General features: G+C 46.4%; 1 protein-coding gene across 7 annotated transcripts in view; it reads right to left on the bottom strand.

Moving 5' to 3' along the window:
* The window catches only part of Tead1 (TEA domain transcription factor 1), a 257,187-nt gene extending 250,027 nt beyond the window's left edge, over nucleotides 1-7,160 (bottom strand). For all 7 annotated transcript variants that reach the window (XM_008853496.3, XM_017803275.2, XM_029556285.1 and 4 more), the window contains exon 1: nucleotides 7,128-7,160. In XM_008853496.3, coding sequence (XP_008851718.2) covers nucleotides 7,128-7,145 — 18 coding nt within the window. In that variant the 5' untranslated portion in view covers nucleotides 7,146-7,160. The remainder of the gene's footprint in view (nucleotides 1-7,127) is intronic.
* Nucleotides 7,161-17,112: the final 9,952 nt, after the last annotated feature.

Genomic DNA, 17,112 nt, shown 5'->3' with positions numbered 1-17,112 from the left:
AGAACAGGAGAGCTGCACACCACGCTTCATGCGCAGGCCTGTTTCTGGGATGCTGCTGGGACCTCCCTCCTGACCTCTCGGTGCTCCAATATGGAACAGTTCTGGAGGAGACCTAGAGCCCTTCCCACACCCTTTCCCCACCCCCAACTCTACTCAAGCAGTAGAATTTCTGCAGCAGCCAGAGCAGATCTCTGCTTTTGAAGCCCTGGGAATCACATCTGGAAACAACCACTGGCCTTCAAGGGGAGATAGTGATGGTGGGAGAGAATGGCCTGACTTATTTTATGCTTCTTTTGTACAAAAAGGTGGTGTGTGAACACACACCCTCTCCCCCCACACACACTCATAATAATAAATAAAAACTTTTTTAGAAAGGCGAGTGTTCACATTATTTCTGAAACCAACAGACATCTTGGTGAATTTCACAAAGATTCCTCTAAATTCCTAGGTATACAACATCACAGATAACTGAGAAATCACCCTGACTCCATCAGAGATAAAAATCAGAATGAACACCTAGAGCCACAGTCCCCCTCTCCTGAGCAGATAGATGTCTTCAGAGGTTTTTGGGGGAACTGGGAACACTAAGGAGCCCAACCCTTCTGTCTCCACAGCTGGCGCCCAGAGTGTAGAGAGAAGAGGCTGACCTGGGCAGAAGTTTCCTAAATGGGATGAGCACTGAATGGGTCTACACGTTCTGCGTTACAAATCCAAATGTGAGAACAGCTGAGGGGCCTGGAAAGGGGCATTCAGAGAGAGAGCAGTCTTGCCCTGTCTTCCCAGGCACATATCTGAGACAGAGCATTTGCTTAGGGGGATCCACTGGGTTGATAACCTCATAACCATGCATGTGAACAGGACCTCTAAAACACCCACTGTGCACAGAGCTGCAGGCAGCTCCAGGAACATCCCTGCGGATGGGGGTAATTCTGATTTGGATTCAGCTTCTCCTGACATTCTAGAGCAGTTCTCACTTTAACAAGTCCTAGTTATGAAAAGTGTCTTGTCTCCAAATCCCAAGTAGCCTTTCCTTCCAGACTTCAAGCTGCATAGATGTGGATTATTTTTGCACCTCATGATGAAGGTGAAGTGAGAAGGGAAATTAGGGAGGTTTTCTGAATATATAATATGCATGACCTTTATGTCTTCAGTACTTAAAAGCCAACTCTGAATTAAGGGAAATTCTTGGCTCTGACAATATGGAATGCCCACTGTCAGCCTGACCTCTGCTGTGTCCTGTCACTGCGAACACCTGAGGAGGATTTCAGGATGGCACAGGTGGGGCTAACCATCATTGTCACCTAAAGGCTCAGAGAGGCAGAGGCAGTCAGGGGGAAAGGACTGAAATAGATTCCTCTAAAAGAAATGTGGCTCGCAATGATTTTGGAATCAGCCACCAGCCCAGCACACCCCAGCCCCAGTGATGGGTGATCTGAAAACAGAGGCATATCTAAAATGCTATTGATAAGCTGAATCACCAGACATCTTATCTGAGGCCCTCATGGGCCATATGGTGCCCCAACTTCTGCTGCCTGTTGCTGCACAACAATAGGCTCGCCTGCCCAGAAAGCCCTGTAGGACAGAAGCCCAGCAGCAGAGGCATGTGGACTGCCTATGGTGTTTACATTTTATTTTGTACCATTAGCTTCGTGCCCCTCCTCCAATCCCAGTGGGGACTTGAAACACACACATACATTTCAGGGTGAAAACGGGTGCTGCCTACAGAATGCATACGTGCACACTGCATTTGTGTTTGTAGATGGGGACAGATCAGGTGAAGGAAGGGTGGTGAGAAAAGCAGATGTCAACTTCAGAACTGGAGCTGGGCTGGTGGGGGAGGGCAAGCACTGACTCCCAGCTAGAGCAGTCCACAGACAATGCACTCCTCTCAAAAACACTCTGGCCGGGCAGGCCTCGGGGAGTGGCTATTTAAAACACTTGGCTCCTTTTATTTCAACACCAATGGAAGTGAGTTCAGTTCTTCAGGGCCAGAGCAAATGAAGTCATTTGGTTTCTGTGGGCTCCCTCTACATTTCGGCGGCAAGACTTGCTCTTCCTTACGATTAAACTAGATTCCCAGAGGAGGTAGTGCTTGGGCTTCATTAACTTTGAAAAAGATATTAAGGTCACAGAAAAACTGTAGGATACATGCAGTGGAACGGAAGTTGTCAGAATACCATCAAGAAGTCATAGTGTGAAGAGCTATCACCTTCTAATGGCTGGGTTGGTATAAAAGGCTGACCAAGATCTTTGTCAAATGAATTCATAAGCATTCTGCGGGTCTTCCTATTCTCTTAGAGATTTTCCTGTCTTTGAAGGTGGCCATAAAATACTCACTTAATCTAGTTTACTACCTGTTAGAGAAAAGACACTGGTTTGTTTTCAATGAGAACAGCTACAGCATCAGGTGGTGCAAAAGCTACACAAGATACGAGTCTGGATGTAGTGCAAAGCAAAAAGGGGCAGATGTCTCTCCCTGACACCGAGGCTATGAACTACTGCAGACAAGTACTTGCTACATTCCCCCCAATGTCCAACAGCTAAGCAGAAAACATTCTTGGATGAACTTCTCAAATTTCCTAAAGATTCTCAGGTTTTTTTTTTTAAATCTCCTTTCAAGTAAAATTGAGATTACACTTGAACTCCATCCAAGAGCATAGCTGAACTGAGTTATGATAATTAGAAAGCTGTGCCTATTAAAAAAGGCACACAGTTGATGCATTTTTTTTAAAGTTCATGCCAAAGAATATAAGTTCAATATGTTCTCACATAATTAACATTTCCCACCATTAAGCAGCAGTTTTTCAGTTTACCTATCAGTAAACACAGTGTGGGCCATTGTTGTGTGTGCCCAGGCCACAGATCTGCAGTCACCTTGCACACACATCGAAATCTGTCAGATGTCCAGAAGCCACCAGGAAAAGCCCCCTGGAGAGCACGGATGCTTAACTTGTTCCTCATCGACTTAGTTTTTTCTTCTAAGCTCATTTTCCAAGACCCTGTCTTTTCCAATTATAAATGTTAATACAGGGCGGGAGGTGTGGCTCAGTTTTGTTAAAGAGTAGTTGCCTATCATGCATGAGGCCTGGGGTTCCGACCCAAGCACGGTATAAACTCAGCATGGATGGTGGCACATGCTTATAATCCTAGCACTTGGAAGATAGAAGCAGAAGAATCAGGAGTTCAGGGTCATCCTTGGCTATATAATAAGCTCAAAGCCAGTTTCAAAATCTGGCCCTGTTTCAAAAAAAAAAAAAGCTAATGAACTCTTAAAACAGGCTTAAAAATTAATGTGGGGGGCTGAAGAGATGGCTCAGGGGTTAAGAACACTGGTTGTTCTTTCAGAAGACTCGGGTTCAAACCCCAGCACCCACATGGCAGCTAACAACTGTCCATAACTCCAGTCCCATGGGATCTGACAGCCTCTTCTGACCTCCAAGGGCACTGCAAGACACAGGTGTACTTACCTACATGCAGGCAATACATGCATACACATAAAATAAAAATAATAAATATTTTTTTAAAAGTTTAAAAAGATGCCGAGCGTGGTGGAGTACACCTTTAATCCCAGCACTCAGGAGGCAGAGGCAGGCACATCTCTGTGAGTTCAAGGCCGGCCTGGCCTACAATAGTGAGTTCCAGGACAGCTGGGGCTACAGGGAGACCCTGTCTCGAAAAAAAAAAAGACAAAAAAAAAAAAAGTTTAAAAAGAAATTAATGTGAACCATGTAAAGGGTGTATCAAGACACTACAAATACTGGTTTTTAAAAGAAGAAGGGCGGTCACAAAATTTTTAAAAAGGACAGCTTCTCAGGAGGACCCCCCCCACCTCTATTATCCAATCAGAGAGACCAGTGCACGTCAGTCATCACCACTCCCAGACCTCGGATACCATCCTTAGAGAATCCCAACTATAAGAAAGATGAACAAAAGAACATTTCCAAAGAAATGATCACAGTTCAACCTTAAGTTCCAGCATGAAACAGAATCTAGGAAGCTCATAAAGGAGAAGCTTACAGGACTGAGGACCCAATAGTTCACAGCTCTGAAACTGAACAAAAACCCACACAACCCTCCCAAAATGGAAAGCCAGATACTCTAGCACCACATACTGTATCCTAGAAGACAGAAAGATGGAGCATCCCCGTTCAAGTACCCACAGCAGCTGCCACACAACAGGCTCTAAATGAGGTGTCTGTCAAAAAGCCCAACCCCAAGACAGTAACTGCTAGCATAGACCTGAATTGATTCTATCACTTGATGAATACGAAATTATATATCACTTTTACTGTAGGTCAAACAAAACTTAGGCTCTAATTTAAATATGGCCAAGTGATCTGAAGCCTCCACAGTTAAAATAAGAAAAGGCAGCATGCAGCTATAAAGCATGGTCCCAGCCATGTCCGTCGCCAGGCAGCCCTGAGGCACAGCCTGTGTTGGGTTAGCCTACAATATAGTTTTCTTGCTGAGTTCAGAAGTAGGACATTAGCAGTCTGCAGTTCCAGTCACTGAACTCCAAAAGAGAAGCTGCAATGCTTGCATTGATTAACAGAAAGGACGGCTGATTTCTCGCTGTTAAAAAGGGAGAAAGCTGGGCACTTGCTTTGGCCACTATTTTTTTAAGCCTCTGGATAAAAGAGATTCTAAAAGTTTTACCACTAAACAGATTCAACACAGCTTGTACTGGGGAAAAAATACATTTTTTTCCTCCTTTCACACTCTCTTTATTGGGAACAGGACCAAGTAGTAAGTACCCACAATGGTAGCTTCAGAGTGATAGGCCTACTTTCTCTGTGTAAATATGGTCATTATTTTTAAGTCCACCGGATCATACAGTTATCTGTACCGACCTTTTGAGTGATAAGACATCATCACAATTTCCATTTGCAAGCAGTATAATTATGCTTACAATTAACACGTAGTAACACATGAGATTAGAGAGGAAAGTAATCCCACAGATGCCCAGACTCTTGTACAACCCTCCATGGAGGAGAGATCCATCCTCTTCCCGCGCAACAAGCTATTGCTAAGAGCAGAGCTATCTTCAAAGGCCTGGCTCACACATGGGACCTGCATTCTCCTGCTCCTTCTCTCTACTTTTCCATTGATCACAAGATGCCAAACGCAGTCTAGACATCAATGCTACACGACAAGGGTATTCCTCTCAAATATGCCCATGAAGAAACGCCCTCTTACACTGACTGCTGTGTACTGTCAGAACCAACTAAAATCAAAACTGTTTATGCACTGAACTCAAGCAAAGAAAAAAAAAATCGAGTATTTTTGCCTTAAGACCATTTTTCCGCTTCCTAAATAAAAGGATGCCTGCTTCCTAAGTACATGAACATATGATGCCTGCTATATACAAAAAAGGGGGGAGGCCGGGAAAGGGCAAGATACTGCCTTTGCAAGTCCACCCTCACATGTCACAGTTTGCTGTGCAAAGCACTATATATAACCACAGGGCCAAGAGCCACTTAGTTGGTCTTTTCAGCCTGGTTCAAATTATGCTGGGCTGTTTGCCTACTCCAAATTAAATGTCATATACATAGATGTCCTGATGAACCCTGTTTTTGCTTGTGCAAAATAAATTTAAAAGAAAAAAAAAACCTCCATTAATCTCAGAATGTTCCCTAGAGTTTATGAAGAATTCTACAGAGGATGAATTTAAACAAAGATTTTTTTTTTAATTCTTTTGTAAAGGCAAAGTGTCACCCTGGCTTTGTTTCCAACAGGTTTAAGAAAAAGTATTCTAATTATTTCCCTAAATCTGCAGCTCAAACAATACTTGCCATTAAAGTGAAAATAAAATGGTCTACTTGGCACATCAGCAAGACCTAGTAACAGAATCAGCTTATCAGTTCATTTTTTTTAAATAACAACAACAAATAAAAGAATTGTAAACTGCTGAAAATCTGGAAGTCCAACACAGAGATATACATCCCAAAAAATACTAAACAAAAATATCTAGTGACCATTTATGGAAATAGTGAAATTAGAAAAATACTCCTTTCCCTCTTAAAATCATCAACTGAAAATCGTGCTGTTGACAAAGGTTTTTTCCGGAGTCCTGCTGTAATTGGGTCTACCGTCCCTTCCAAAGACGAAAGATTCTTACCAAAGTTGGATCTAAGTCTGGCCCTTATAAGCATTCTGATGTGGCTGGGTCGAAAGATCCAGCAAGTCAAAGAAAAACGCAAACTCAACTTTGAAAGGCTAAAAAGCCCCCGGCACCGTCAGCACAGCCGGAGGATTATTTTCAGCCCCAGCTTCCCGGGCTCGGGCAGACAAGCCCCCACCCAAGGCTCGGCAGGCTTGCACAGACAAGCCACCCGTGGGCTCGGGGAAGATCCCATCTCGCTAACGGGAAGGATCTGTCCACTCGAAGAACCACCTGCAGGCACCCAGCACACCCAAAGTAAGCACCCAGACCACCTAAACTTCCAGAAACAACCCAGGCCACAGGGCGGGGAAGAGGAAACGCATGTGGGTGTCCAGAACTCAATTTCGGCTACTTTACGTGATCTGTAGTACTTAAAATATTGTTCTTTCACTGTTTTGAAATCTGATCGTCTTTATAGACCTTTTTGCCCCAAGGACCTGGGCTTCTTCCAAAGCAACTGTTTTAAAATACGGCCTTTCTACGTTCCTGGTTCCTGGAATATCGAGTCTGCAAGTTCCCAGTACTCACTAAGGTCAATTTTCATTTCTGTAAATCACAGGCAGCCACTTGCTTCTAGGAAGTTAACAAGCCTCCTGAGAAACGCTGGTGGATGGTATTTCATTGTTTCATAAATATTTTTATACGGGTGACACCATTCAACTTTAAACATTTTAAAAAAGACAATTAAAAAGTGTGGGAAACCGTGGTATGGGTTTAATTTTGGTGGGAAGATAAGCGAGGTATGAGTTCCTCAAGGTCTTCGTTTTGATTTAACATATATAAATACATTTTTTTTTTAAAGAAACTCCTAGAAGTTGAACTTTCTTTAAAACGGGCCTCTGGACTTTCGAAAACAAGTGTTGCCGCCGCGAACAAAGGGTAAAAGTGTACCCTGATTTTCCTGCCCTCCTGGGGATCGTTTCTCTTCCAATAAACAAAAACAAATCCCCCAGTTATTTCCTACCGAGGGGAAGTTTTCCATGGAGAGTCTGCTCCTGGGTTTGGTGGTAACTGCGACTCAGTCTTTTTTGGACACAATGTTTCTGCTGACTCCTGAAAATTTTCCACTTGAATGTGCAATGAAGCGGCGACTGCGGCGGCGGCGGCAACAGTTCCCTCCTCCGGAGTGCGCGCCCCCCGCCCGGGCCTCAGTTTCCCTCCTCCGGAGTGCGCGCCCCCCGCCCGGGCCTCAGTTTCCCTCCTCCGGAGTGCGCGCCCCCCGCCCGGGCCTCAGTTTCCCTCCTCCGGAGTGCGCGCCCCCCGCCCGGGCCTCAGTTTCCCTCCTCCGGAGTGCGCGCCCCCCGCCCGGGCCTCAGTTTCCCTCCTCCGGAGTGCGCGCCCCCCGCCCGGGCCTCAGTTTCCCTCCTCCGGAGTGCGCGCCCCCCGCCCGGGCCTCAGTTTCCCTCCTCCGGAGTGCGCGCCCCCCGCCCGGGCCTCAGTTTCCCTCCTCCGGAGTGCGCGCCCCCCGCCCGGGCCTCAGTTTCCCTCCTCCGGAGTGCGCGCCCCCCGCCCGGGCCTCAGTTTCCCTCCTCCGGAGTGCGCGCCCCCCGCCCGGGCCTCAGTTTCCCTCCTCCGGAGTGCGCGCCCCCCGCCCGGGCCTCAGTTTCCCTCCTCCGGAGTGCGCGCCCCCCGCCCGGGCCTCAGTTTCCCTCCTCCGGAGTGCGCGCCCCCCGCCCGGGCCTCAGTTTCCCTCCTCCGGAGTGCGCGCCCCCCGCCCGGGCCTCAGTTTCCCTCCTCCGGAGTGCGCGCCCCCCGCCCGGGCCTCAGTTTCCCTCCTCCGGAGTGCGCGCCCCCCGCCCGGGCCTCAGTTTCCCTCCTCCGGAGTGCGCGCCCCCCGCCCGGGCCTCAGTTTCCCTCCTCCGGAGTGCGCGCCCCCCGCCTGGGCCTCAGTTTCCCTCCTCCGGAGTGCGCGCCCCCCGCCTGGGCCTCAGTTTCCCTCCTCCGGAGTGCGCGCCCCCCGCCTGGGCCTCAGTTTCCCTCCTCCGGAGTGCGCGCCCCCCGCCTGGGCCTCAGTTTCCCTCCTCCGGAGTGCGCGCCCCCCGCCTGGGCCTCAGTTTCCCTCCTCCGGAGTGCGCGCCCCCCGCCTGGGCCTCAGTTTCCCTCCTCCGGAGTGCGCGCCCCCCGCCTGGGCCTCAGTTTCCCTTCCCCGGAGTGCGCGCCCCCCGCCTGGGCCTCAGTTTCCCTCCTCCGGAGTGCGCGCCCCCCCGCCTGGGCCTCAGTTTCCACCCCCCCGGAGTGAGCACACACCCATGGCAGGGTCTCAATTTCCCTCCTCTAGAGCGCTCGCGACTTCGAGCCTGGGCCTCAGTTTCCCTCATCTGGAGCGAGCGTGCACGCCCCCGCGGCTGGGCCTCCGCGCCCCCCGCCTGGGCCTCAGTTTCCCTCCTCCGGAGTGCGCGCCCCCCCGCCTGGGCCTCAGTTTCCACCCCCCCGGAGTGAGCACACACCCATGGCAGGGTCTCAATTTCCCTCCTCTAGAGCGCTCGCGACTTCGAGCCTGGGCCTCAGTTTCCCTCATCTGGAGCGAGCGTGCACGCCCCCGCGGCTGGGCCTCAGTTTCCCTCCTGGGGCGCACGCACGGCTCCCAGCCTGGCGGAAAGTTTCTGTTCTGGAAACTTGGTGGCGGCGGAACGCGCCTGCCAGGCTTCTCCCCGCTCTCCCTTTCGTTTTTCCCAAGTTCACCGCTCTCGCGCAAGTCCCGGGCTGCCCTGGGTAGGGGACCTTCAGTCCTGCAAAGGATCATCGGAGCTCCCTGCCAGTCTCCTCCTGGCTCCCGTCTTTCTGGCAGTGAAGTTCACTCGTCCCTGCGAGCTGGACCTTGCAGAAATCATGGACCCGATTAAATAAAATAATAAATAAATAAAAACTTCTTCGACTGTAAAAGGCTACATCCGGCAACTTCACTCCATCTCTCTCTGGTAAAAGTGCATGTGAATGAAAATTTCAACCCTGGCTTTGGCGGTCGTGACACTGGATTTGGTAAATCAGAAACTCGGGTAAAGTTGATGGTGGGTGTCGAGGACAAAAATGCTTGTAGTTTGGGGCGATTGTAATACGCAGCTTCACGAAAAGGAGCAAATCTGTTGCCGCACGGAGGATGGGCTTCGTTCTTTCCGTTGGGACTTCAGGACAAATAATGGCGCCTGTTTTGTGTCCGAAGATTCCCAAAGTGTGGATAGCTAGGGTAAGTGAATATGGCTCCTGGCAGCACGTTTTCTATGAAACATAACTTTAAAGAGACAAAAATATCTTTCATTACTAATACACTTTTTTAATTTAAATTTATGTCAAAGGAACTGAAAAGCTCTCATGTCGTTTAAAAAAGTAACACAGAGGAATTCTTTGTTTGCTTTGCCTCCTCTTCCCGAGCCATATCATCACAAAATGGTATCACAGTCTGGATACTAACCTTGATAAGATACCCAACGGCTTCAGGCAGATTTTCCAAATCTGCTAATCACATTATTGTGCTTCTGTTTGACTCAACAATTTTCCTCACCTCTGTGGAGGTCCACCACAGTCAAGTACAAATGTGTATTTTGCTGCTTCATTTACACGTGTTGCAGGCTCAGAATTATAACGCCAGCCTCGTAAGCAATGTATTTAGAAAATACATGATTATTTTCACATTAAAACTTGGTAGTTGTATCTCCTTCCAAACAATCCCAGGGAAAGCACTGGAGAAAAGTCTGTGCATGCTGCCAGTCTGTCAGTGGGTAGGATCTCTAGACCCATGTTTGCCCATTACAACTGGACACCCTTCAGATTGAAGTGGCACCTGGCAGCACAGTGCCTTCTCATTCCTGACTAAAGTTAGGAAAAATTCCGTGGCCTGTGATTGCGAGTGCTTCAGCGCCTCGACTAGCACTTTCTACAACCTCTCCCATCTACGCACACGTTCTTTGAGTATGTATCTTAAAAACCTCCTTGAGAAAGTCTGCTAACAAAAGCAAGACATAAAGGTTATGCTGGATAGCTTTAGTTCTCAACTTGACACACCTGGGTAGAGGGAGCCTACGTTGGGGAATTGTCTGCATTGGACCGACCTATGGGGTATTTTCTTGATTTTGAATGATGTGGGAGGGCCCAGTCCACTGTGGGCAGTACCACCCCCGGGCAAGTTGTCTGTATAGTATAAGAAAGCAGGCAGAGCACAGGCCAGGAGAGAAGCCAGAACAGCATTTCTCCGTTTCCTGTGCTTCAGCTCCTGCCTCCAGGTTCCTGCCCTGCATTCCTACCTTGGGCTCCCTGATGAACTGTGACCCAGGAGATGTAAGCTGAATAAACCCTTTCCTCCCCAAGTTGGTATTGGTCAGAGTGTTTTGTCACAGCAATTGAAGGCAAACTAGAATAGAGGTTCATGCCTATAATTTCAGCAATCAGGAGGCTGAGGCAGGAGAGTTGCCATGAGTTTGAAGCAATCCTGGGTCACAGAGTTAGGCCATATCTTAAGAAGTGGAATCAGAGAGGCTGGAGTGATGCCTCATTGGTTAAGAGCACTGACTGCTCTTCCAGAGGACCCAGGTTTGGTCCTAGCACCCACATCATGTGGCTCACAACCACCTGGAACTGCATTGCCAGGGGATCACCCTCTTCTGACCTCATGCACACAAACCAACACACATTCACATAAATAAAAATAAAATAATTTTGTCTTTTGAGACAGGGTCTCACTATGTAGCCCTGACTCTCTTGGACCTCACTGTGTAGACCAGGCTGGCCTTAAACTCACAGAGATCCACCTGTCTCTGCCTCTGAAGTGCTGGGATTAAGGCGTGTGTCACCATACCCAGGTCAATATGTTTTTTAAAAGAAGAGGAAGAGGAGAGGGAGAATGGTTTAACCAGGTATCTCATTCCTAGAAGCCTCTTGATCCAGGTCTGCCACTCATATTTGGTCTGTTAATCTCCAGCATCTGTGTTATGAGTGATGTTCACCTCTTTAAGAATGTGACTGGGTCTCCTTCAACTAACGGTGCTCCAACTAGGACACTCACAAATAGGAAGTGAGCTGGAAATGGTGGCGCATGCCTTTAATCCCAGCACTTGGGAGGCAGAGGCAGGCGAATCTTTGTGAGTTCGAGGCCAGCCTGGTCTACATAGCGAGTTCCAGGACAGCTGGGGCTACAGAGAGACCCTGTCTCAATAAGACAAAAAAACCCGATTAGGAAGTGACTCATCATCTCTCCACACTACTGCTACTGTCTCACACATTTACTCTCCTCAGTTCCCCATTTGTCAATGTAATGCCTAGGACCTATGAGTTTAGGACCATGAGCCTTTGAACCTCAGCACCCAAGGGCAGAAACAGTAGCTGCCACCTGCTAAAATGACAGTGGTTATCATGGGTTGCATCCATCCTCTGCCCTTGGTAATTATCATTTAATTAATTCTCACAGCACCTATATAAATTATACATTATTATTGGGCGTAATGGTGCTGCACACCTTTAATATCAGCACTAGGAAGTTACTCACTATGTATACCTGCTGGCATCAGACCCACAGAGATCCTCCTGCTTCTGCCTCTGCCTCTGCTGGGATTAAAGGCAAGAGCCACCACATCTGCCTGGTACTTTTTTAGAAAAGATTTTACTTCTAGTTATGTTTATATATATGGGGGTGGGGTGTGCATCTGAGTGCAGTGCCTGAAGAGGCCAGAAGAGGGTATCAGATCCTCTGAAACAGGAGTTCCAGGCACTTGTGGGCCACAAGATGTGAGTGCAAGGATCCAAACTCCTGTCCTCACCAAGAGCAGTAAGTGATCTTAACCGCTGAGCCATCTCTTCAACCCTGACATAGATACTATTATAATTCTTGTTTTATAGACAGTCAAGCTGAGGACCAGAGAAGTGAAACAACTTGACCCAAGGGTCATCTAACCAGTAAGGACAGAGCAAGCCCATTTCTGGCTCTCCAAGACTTCAGACTCTAGCTATACTCTCAGCATCCCAAATGCACCACTTCACAGAACTTAAGAAATCAATGGTCTGCAGGGGTCACTAACCCTGAGATGTAGCAATCTAATGCTATCTAATGATACAAGAGAGTTTATTACCTGGAAGGCTTGCCAAGAAAGAATCTAACATGTAACACATAAGAGAAACAGCCAGGCACTTAACAGATCTCCCTGAGAAAGAGGCTCCCAGTCTGTCTGAGCCGGCAGAACTTACCCAAGGAAGCCTGTGGCTAAGAAAGTTGCTGCTTTCCAAAAACAAGTAAAAATGCATTCATAGCAATGATTCCTTTCAATGTAAGTTAAGCACCTTTATTTATTTATTTGAGTTTTTTTAATATTTTTATTTTTTTATGTGTATGAGTGTATTACCTGCATGTGTGTGAGTGCACCCATGTTGTGCAATGCCTGTAGAGGACAGAAGAGGATGTCGGATTCCCTGGAACTGGAGTTACAGACAGTTGTTAGCCGCCATGTGGGTGCGAAAAATCAAACGGGGGTCCTCTGCAAGAGCAGCCAGTACTCTTAACTACTAAGAAATTCTCCAGTCCCCCCAAAAATAATAAATTTTTTTTTGGTCTTCTTGAGACAAAGTCTCCCTGTAGCTGCAGCTGGCCTGGATTTGCTAATGGAGACAAGGCTGACCTCGACCTCACAGAGATCCCCCTGCCTCTGCCTCCTGAGTGCTGGGATTAAAGGTGTGCACCACCATGCCTGGCTAAAAAAATAATAAATTTCTTAAAAAAAAATAACTCAGGGGCCAGGCGTGGTGGCGCACGCCTTTAATCCCAGCACTTAGGAGGCAGAGGCAGGCAGATCTTTGTGAGTTCGAGGCCAGCCTGGTCTACATGGTGAGTTCCAGGACAGCTGGGGCTATGAGGAAACCCTGTCTCAAAACAAAACAAAACCTTCAAATGTCCACTAGTTTTACAAAGGACAAATTATGATATAAAGGGTAAAATGAAGAATGCTAACTGATATACAGCAATGTGGATAAATCCTTAGGGAGCAAAAGAAATGTAAAACAAAATAATTTATGTAATATAATTGCACTTATATGAAACTCAGGAGTAAAATTTAGCATTGTTTAAAGAAAGGCTCCTTAACTATTTCCACTAACAACCCCTTTTGCTTGAGAAATTTTTACATAATCCAGGTATATAGATGTAAATAAAATAAGTATGCAAATCAGATATGTACTAATGATAAATCATAAAGAAATTTACTTTAAAACAATTTGTTTTAAAATATTTTATTTTTTGATTTTATATGTATGTTTTACCTGCAAGTGTGTAAGTGCACCATATGCATGCAGTGCCTGAGGAGGCCAGAAGAGGGTGACAGATGCCCTGGAACTGTAGTTACAGACAGTTGATAGCCACCTTGTGGTGCTGGGAACCAAACCTGGGTCCTCTGGAAGAGCAGCCAGTGCTTGTAACTGCTGAACCGTTTCTCCAGACCCTCAAACAGCAATTTTTTAAATCAAATACTCCAACATTGAATACAAAGATATGCTAATTTGATACTTACATGCTGAGGAATGACAGCAGGAAAATATTGTAAGTCTTTGTTTTCTGTAATTAAACCAGCATGTCTTTTTTTTTTTTTTTTTGAAAGCCTGTCTCATGTAGCCTAAGGTAGCCTCAAATTCAGTGTGTAGTTGGAAGATGATCTTGAATTCCTGATGCTCCTGCCTCTGCCCCTCCCGCCCACCACCAAGTGCTGGGATTGTAAATATGCACCATCAGGCTTAGGCCATGATGTTTATATAAATGCAGAAAATAGGGCTGGAGAGACAGACAGCTCAGTGTTTAAGAGCACATACTGCTCTATTTTTTTTTCTTTTTGGTCTTTTTGAGACAGGGTCTCCCTGTAGCCCCAGCTATCCTGGAACTCACTATGTAGACCAGGCTGGCCTTGAACTCACAGAGATCTGCCTGCCTCTGCCTCCCAAGTGCTGGGATTAAAGGCGTGTGCCACCACACCCAGCAATACTGCTCTTTTTTAAAAAATTATTTATTTTTATTTTATGTGTATAAGTGTATTACCTGCATGTATGTAAATGCACCCATGTCATGCAATGCCTATGGAGGTTAGAACAGAGCGTTGGATCCCCTAGAACTAGAGTTATGGATGGTTGTTAGCATGTGAGTGCTGGGATTTGAACCCAGGTCCTCTGTAAGAGCAGCCATCTCTCTAGCCCCCAAGAGCATATATAGCTCTTGTAGAGGACCTGAGTTTGATTCCCAGCACCCATGTCACAGCCTATAACTCCAGCTCCAGGAGGATGCCTCTGGACTTCGTGAGCATACACAGACATGTGCACAATTAACATTTTAAAATCTTTTTTGCTTTGTTTTTTTGAGACAGGTCTCCCTGTAGCCCCAGCTGGCCTGGAACACACTATGTAAGCCATGCTGGCCTTGAACTCACAGAGATCCACCTGCTTCTGACTCACAAGTGCTGTACTAAAGGCCTGGGCCTCCACGCCCAGCTTTATCTAAGTACTCTTACTAAACAGAGTCAGATACTATGTGAACATATATGCATGTTTGCTTAACTTTTACCCTTCTGTCCTCCTGTAACTATTGATGGCCTTGAATTTACATTGGTTCTTCCAACCACAAACACATGGGTTCATTTCCTTCACCAATAATAAAAAACCAATCCCTGATATTTTTAATTTTTTTTTATTTATTATTTTTATTTTATGTGTATTTGTGTATTGCGTGCATGTAGGTAAGTGCACCTGTGTCATGCAGTGCCCTCAGAGGTCAGAAGAGGCTGTTGGATCCCCTGGGACTGGAGTTACAGACAGTTGTTAGCTGCCATGTGGGTACTGGAATTTGAACCTGAGTCCTCTGCAAGAATAACCAATGTTCCTAACCACTGAGCCATCTCTCCAGCCCCTTATTTATTTTTATTTTATGTGTATCAGTATTTTGCCTGCATGTATGTAAGTTCATCCATACATGCAATACCTGAGGAGGCCAGAAGAGGGCATTCTTGGAACTGGAGTTAAGGATGGGTGTTAGCCACCACCATGTGGATACTGGGAATTGAACCCAGGTCCTCTGGAAGAGCAGCCAGTGCTCTTAACCACTGAGCCATCTTTCCAGCCCCTCCTGTTGTTCTTAATATGCAACGTCATCATTTTCCTTGTTATAATCTTCAGCACCTTCCTTCTTCCTGAATGGATGCCATCTTTGCTCCCTGTACATTCTGACACCCCACACTGGCATTCCTCAGCTAACAAGATGTTGGATCAGATATCCCAAGTGACTCTTTGTGTCAGTTTCTACTCATGTGTAAATAATCCATTCCAAAATTTAGACACTTAAATTGACAACTGATTATTTCCCACTACTCTGTGGCTTGACTGGGAGGTCCTTTTGCCTTCTCAATGAACTCATGTGTGCAGCTCTAGTCAGTTAATGGATTCAGAGGTGGCTGGAATGGCTCAGTCTCTCTCCTTGGGTGGTCTTTCATCTGGGACATCTTCACTGAATGCTGCAGATCTTCTAGGAAAGTCAATTTGGAGCATATCAAAGAGAAAGAGACCCACGTGCCCATGTTTATCACAGCACTATGCACAATAGCTAAAAGGTGCTGTCATCAACCTCACTCCCATCTATGGATGAATGGGTAAAGAAAATGTGGTATATATACAGAAAGAAATTTCATCATTTGCTGCAAGACAGAACTAAAGGACATACTGTTAAATGAAATAAGCCAGCTGCAAAAAGAAAAGTACTACATGTTCTCGCCCACATTGAGAAGTTAAAAACAAAAGTGGGTATGAATGTACAGTGATGATTGCTAGAGGCTGAGAAAGACAAAGGGTGGATCACCATACACTCATGACATGCATGTGTTAAAATATCATACTGAAACCCTTAGTGCAAATTTGAGACAGGGTCTTCCTGTAGGCACAGCTGACCTGGAACTCACTATGTAGACCAGGCTGGCTTTGAACTCACAGAGATCCACCTGCCTCTGCCTCTGGAGTGCTTGGGTCAAAAGCATGCCCCATCTCACCTGGCTTAATATTTTATTTAATATTTTTATTTTATGTGTATGAGTGTATTGCCTGAATGTATGTAAGTGTACCCATGTTGTGCACTGCCCACAGAGGTCAGAAGAGGGTGTTGGATTCCCCTGGAACTGGAGTTATGGACAGCCATTAGTTGCCATGTAGGTGCTGGGAATCAAGCCTGGGTCCTCTGCAAGAGCAGAGAGTGCTCTTAACCACTGAGCCATCTCTTCAGCCCTGTATGTATTATGTATAACCAAAATATATATGGTTTTTTGAGACAAGTTCTCTTGTAATGTTACACTATTTTGACCAGATCCTTCTAACCTTCTCCTTTTAATTTTTATATCTCACCCTCACCCCCATTTCACCTCATTTGCTGCCTGCAGAGGCCTGTGAGTGACTGACAAGGTCTGTTTGGTCAGTTAGTTTTTCTTTTTCTTTTTCTTTTTTTTAATTTCTACACAAACTTTATTGAGGATTTCGTACAGGCGTTTTAAAAAAACTTTATTGAGGATTTCATACAGGTGTTTTGATCAAATCCCTCAAATCCACACCCAGTCCCTCCCCACCAACACCTCCCATATCTCCCCATCACTTTTTTCTAACAACTTTGTGTACTCTTTCTTTTTTTTTTTTTTTTTTAAACAGGGTTTCCCTGTAGCCACAGCTGGTCTGGACCTTGCTATGCAGATCAGGCTGGCCTCCATCTCACAAAGATCCATGCTTGCTGGGATTTAAAGGCATGTGCCACCATGCCCAGCCATACTTACTGTCTTAGTTTGTTTTTCATTGCTGTGACAAAATACTCTGACCACTACCAACTTGGGGAGGAAAGGGTTTATTCAGCTTATATCTCCCAGGTCGCAGTTCATCAAGGAGCCCAAGATAGGAACTCAGGGAAGGAACCTGGAGGCAGGAGCTGGAGCACAGGCCATGGAGGAACACTGCTTACTGGCTTG

Source organism: Nannospalax galili, unplaced genomic scaffold (genome assembly GCF_000622305.1).
Source record: "Nannospalax galili isolate Female #2095 unplaced genomic scaffold, S.galili_v1.0 scaffold44, whole genome shotgun sequence".
Lineage (NCBI taxonomy): Eukaryota > Metazoa > Chordata > Mammalia > Rodentia > Spalacidae > Nannospalax > Nannospalax galili.
This window is presented reverse-complemented; position numbering and strand designations above follow the sequence as displayed.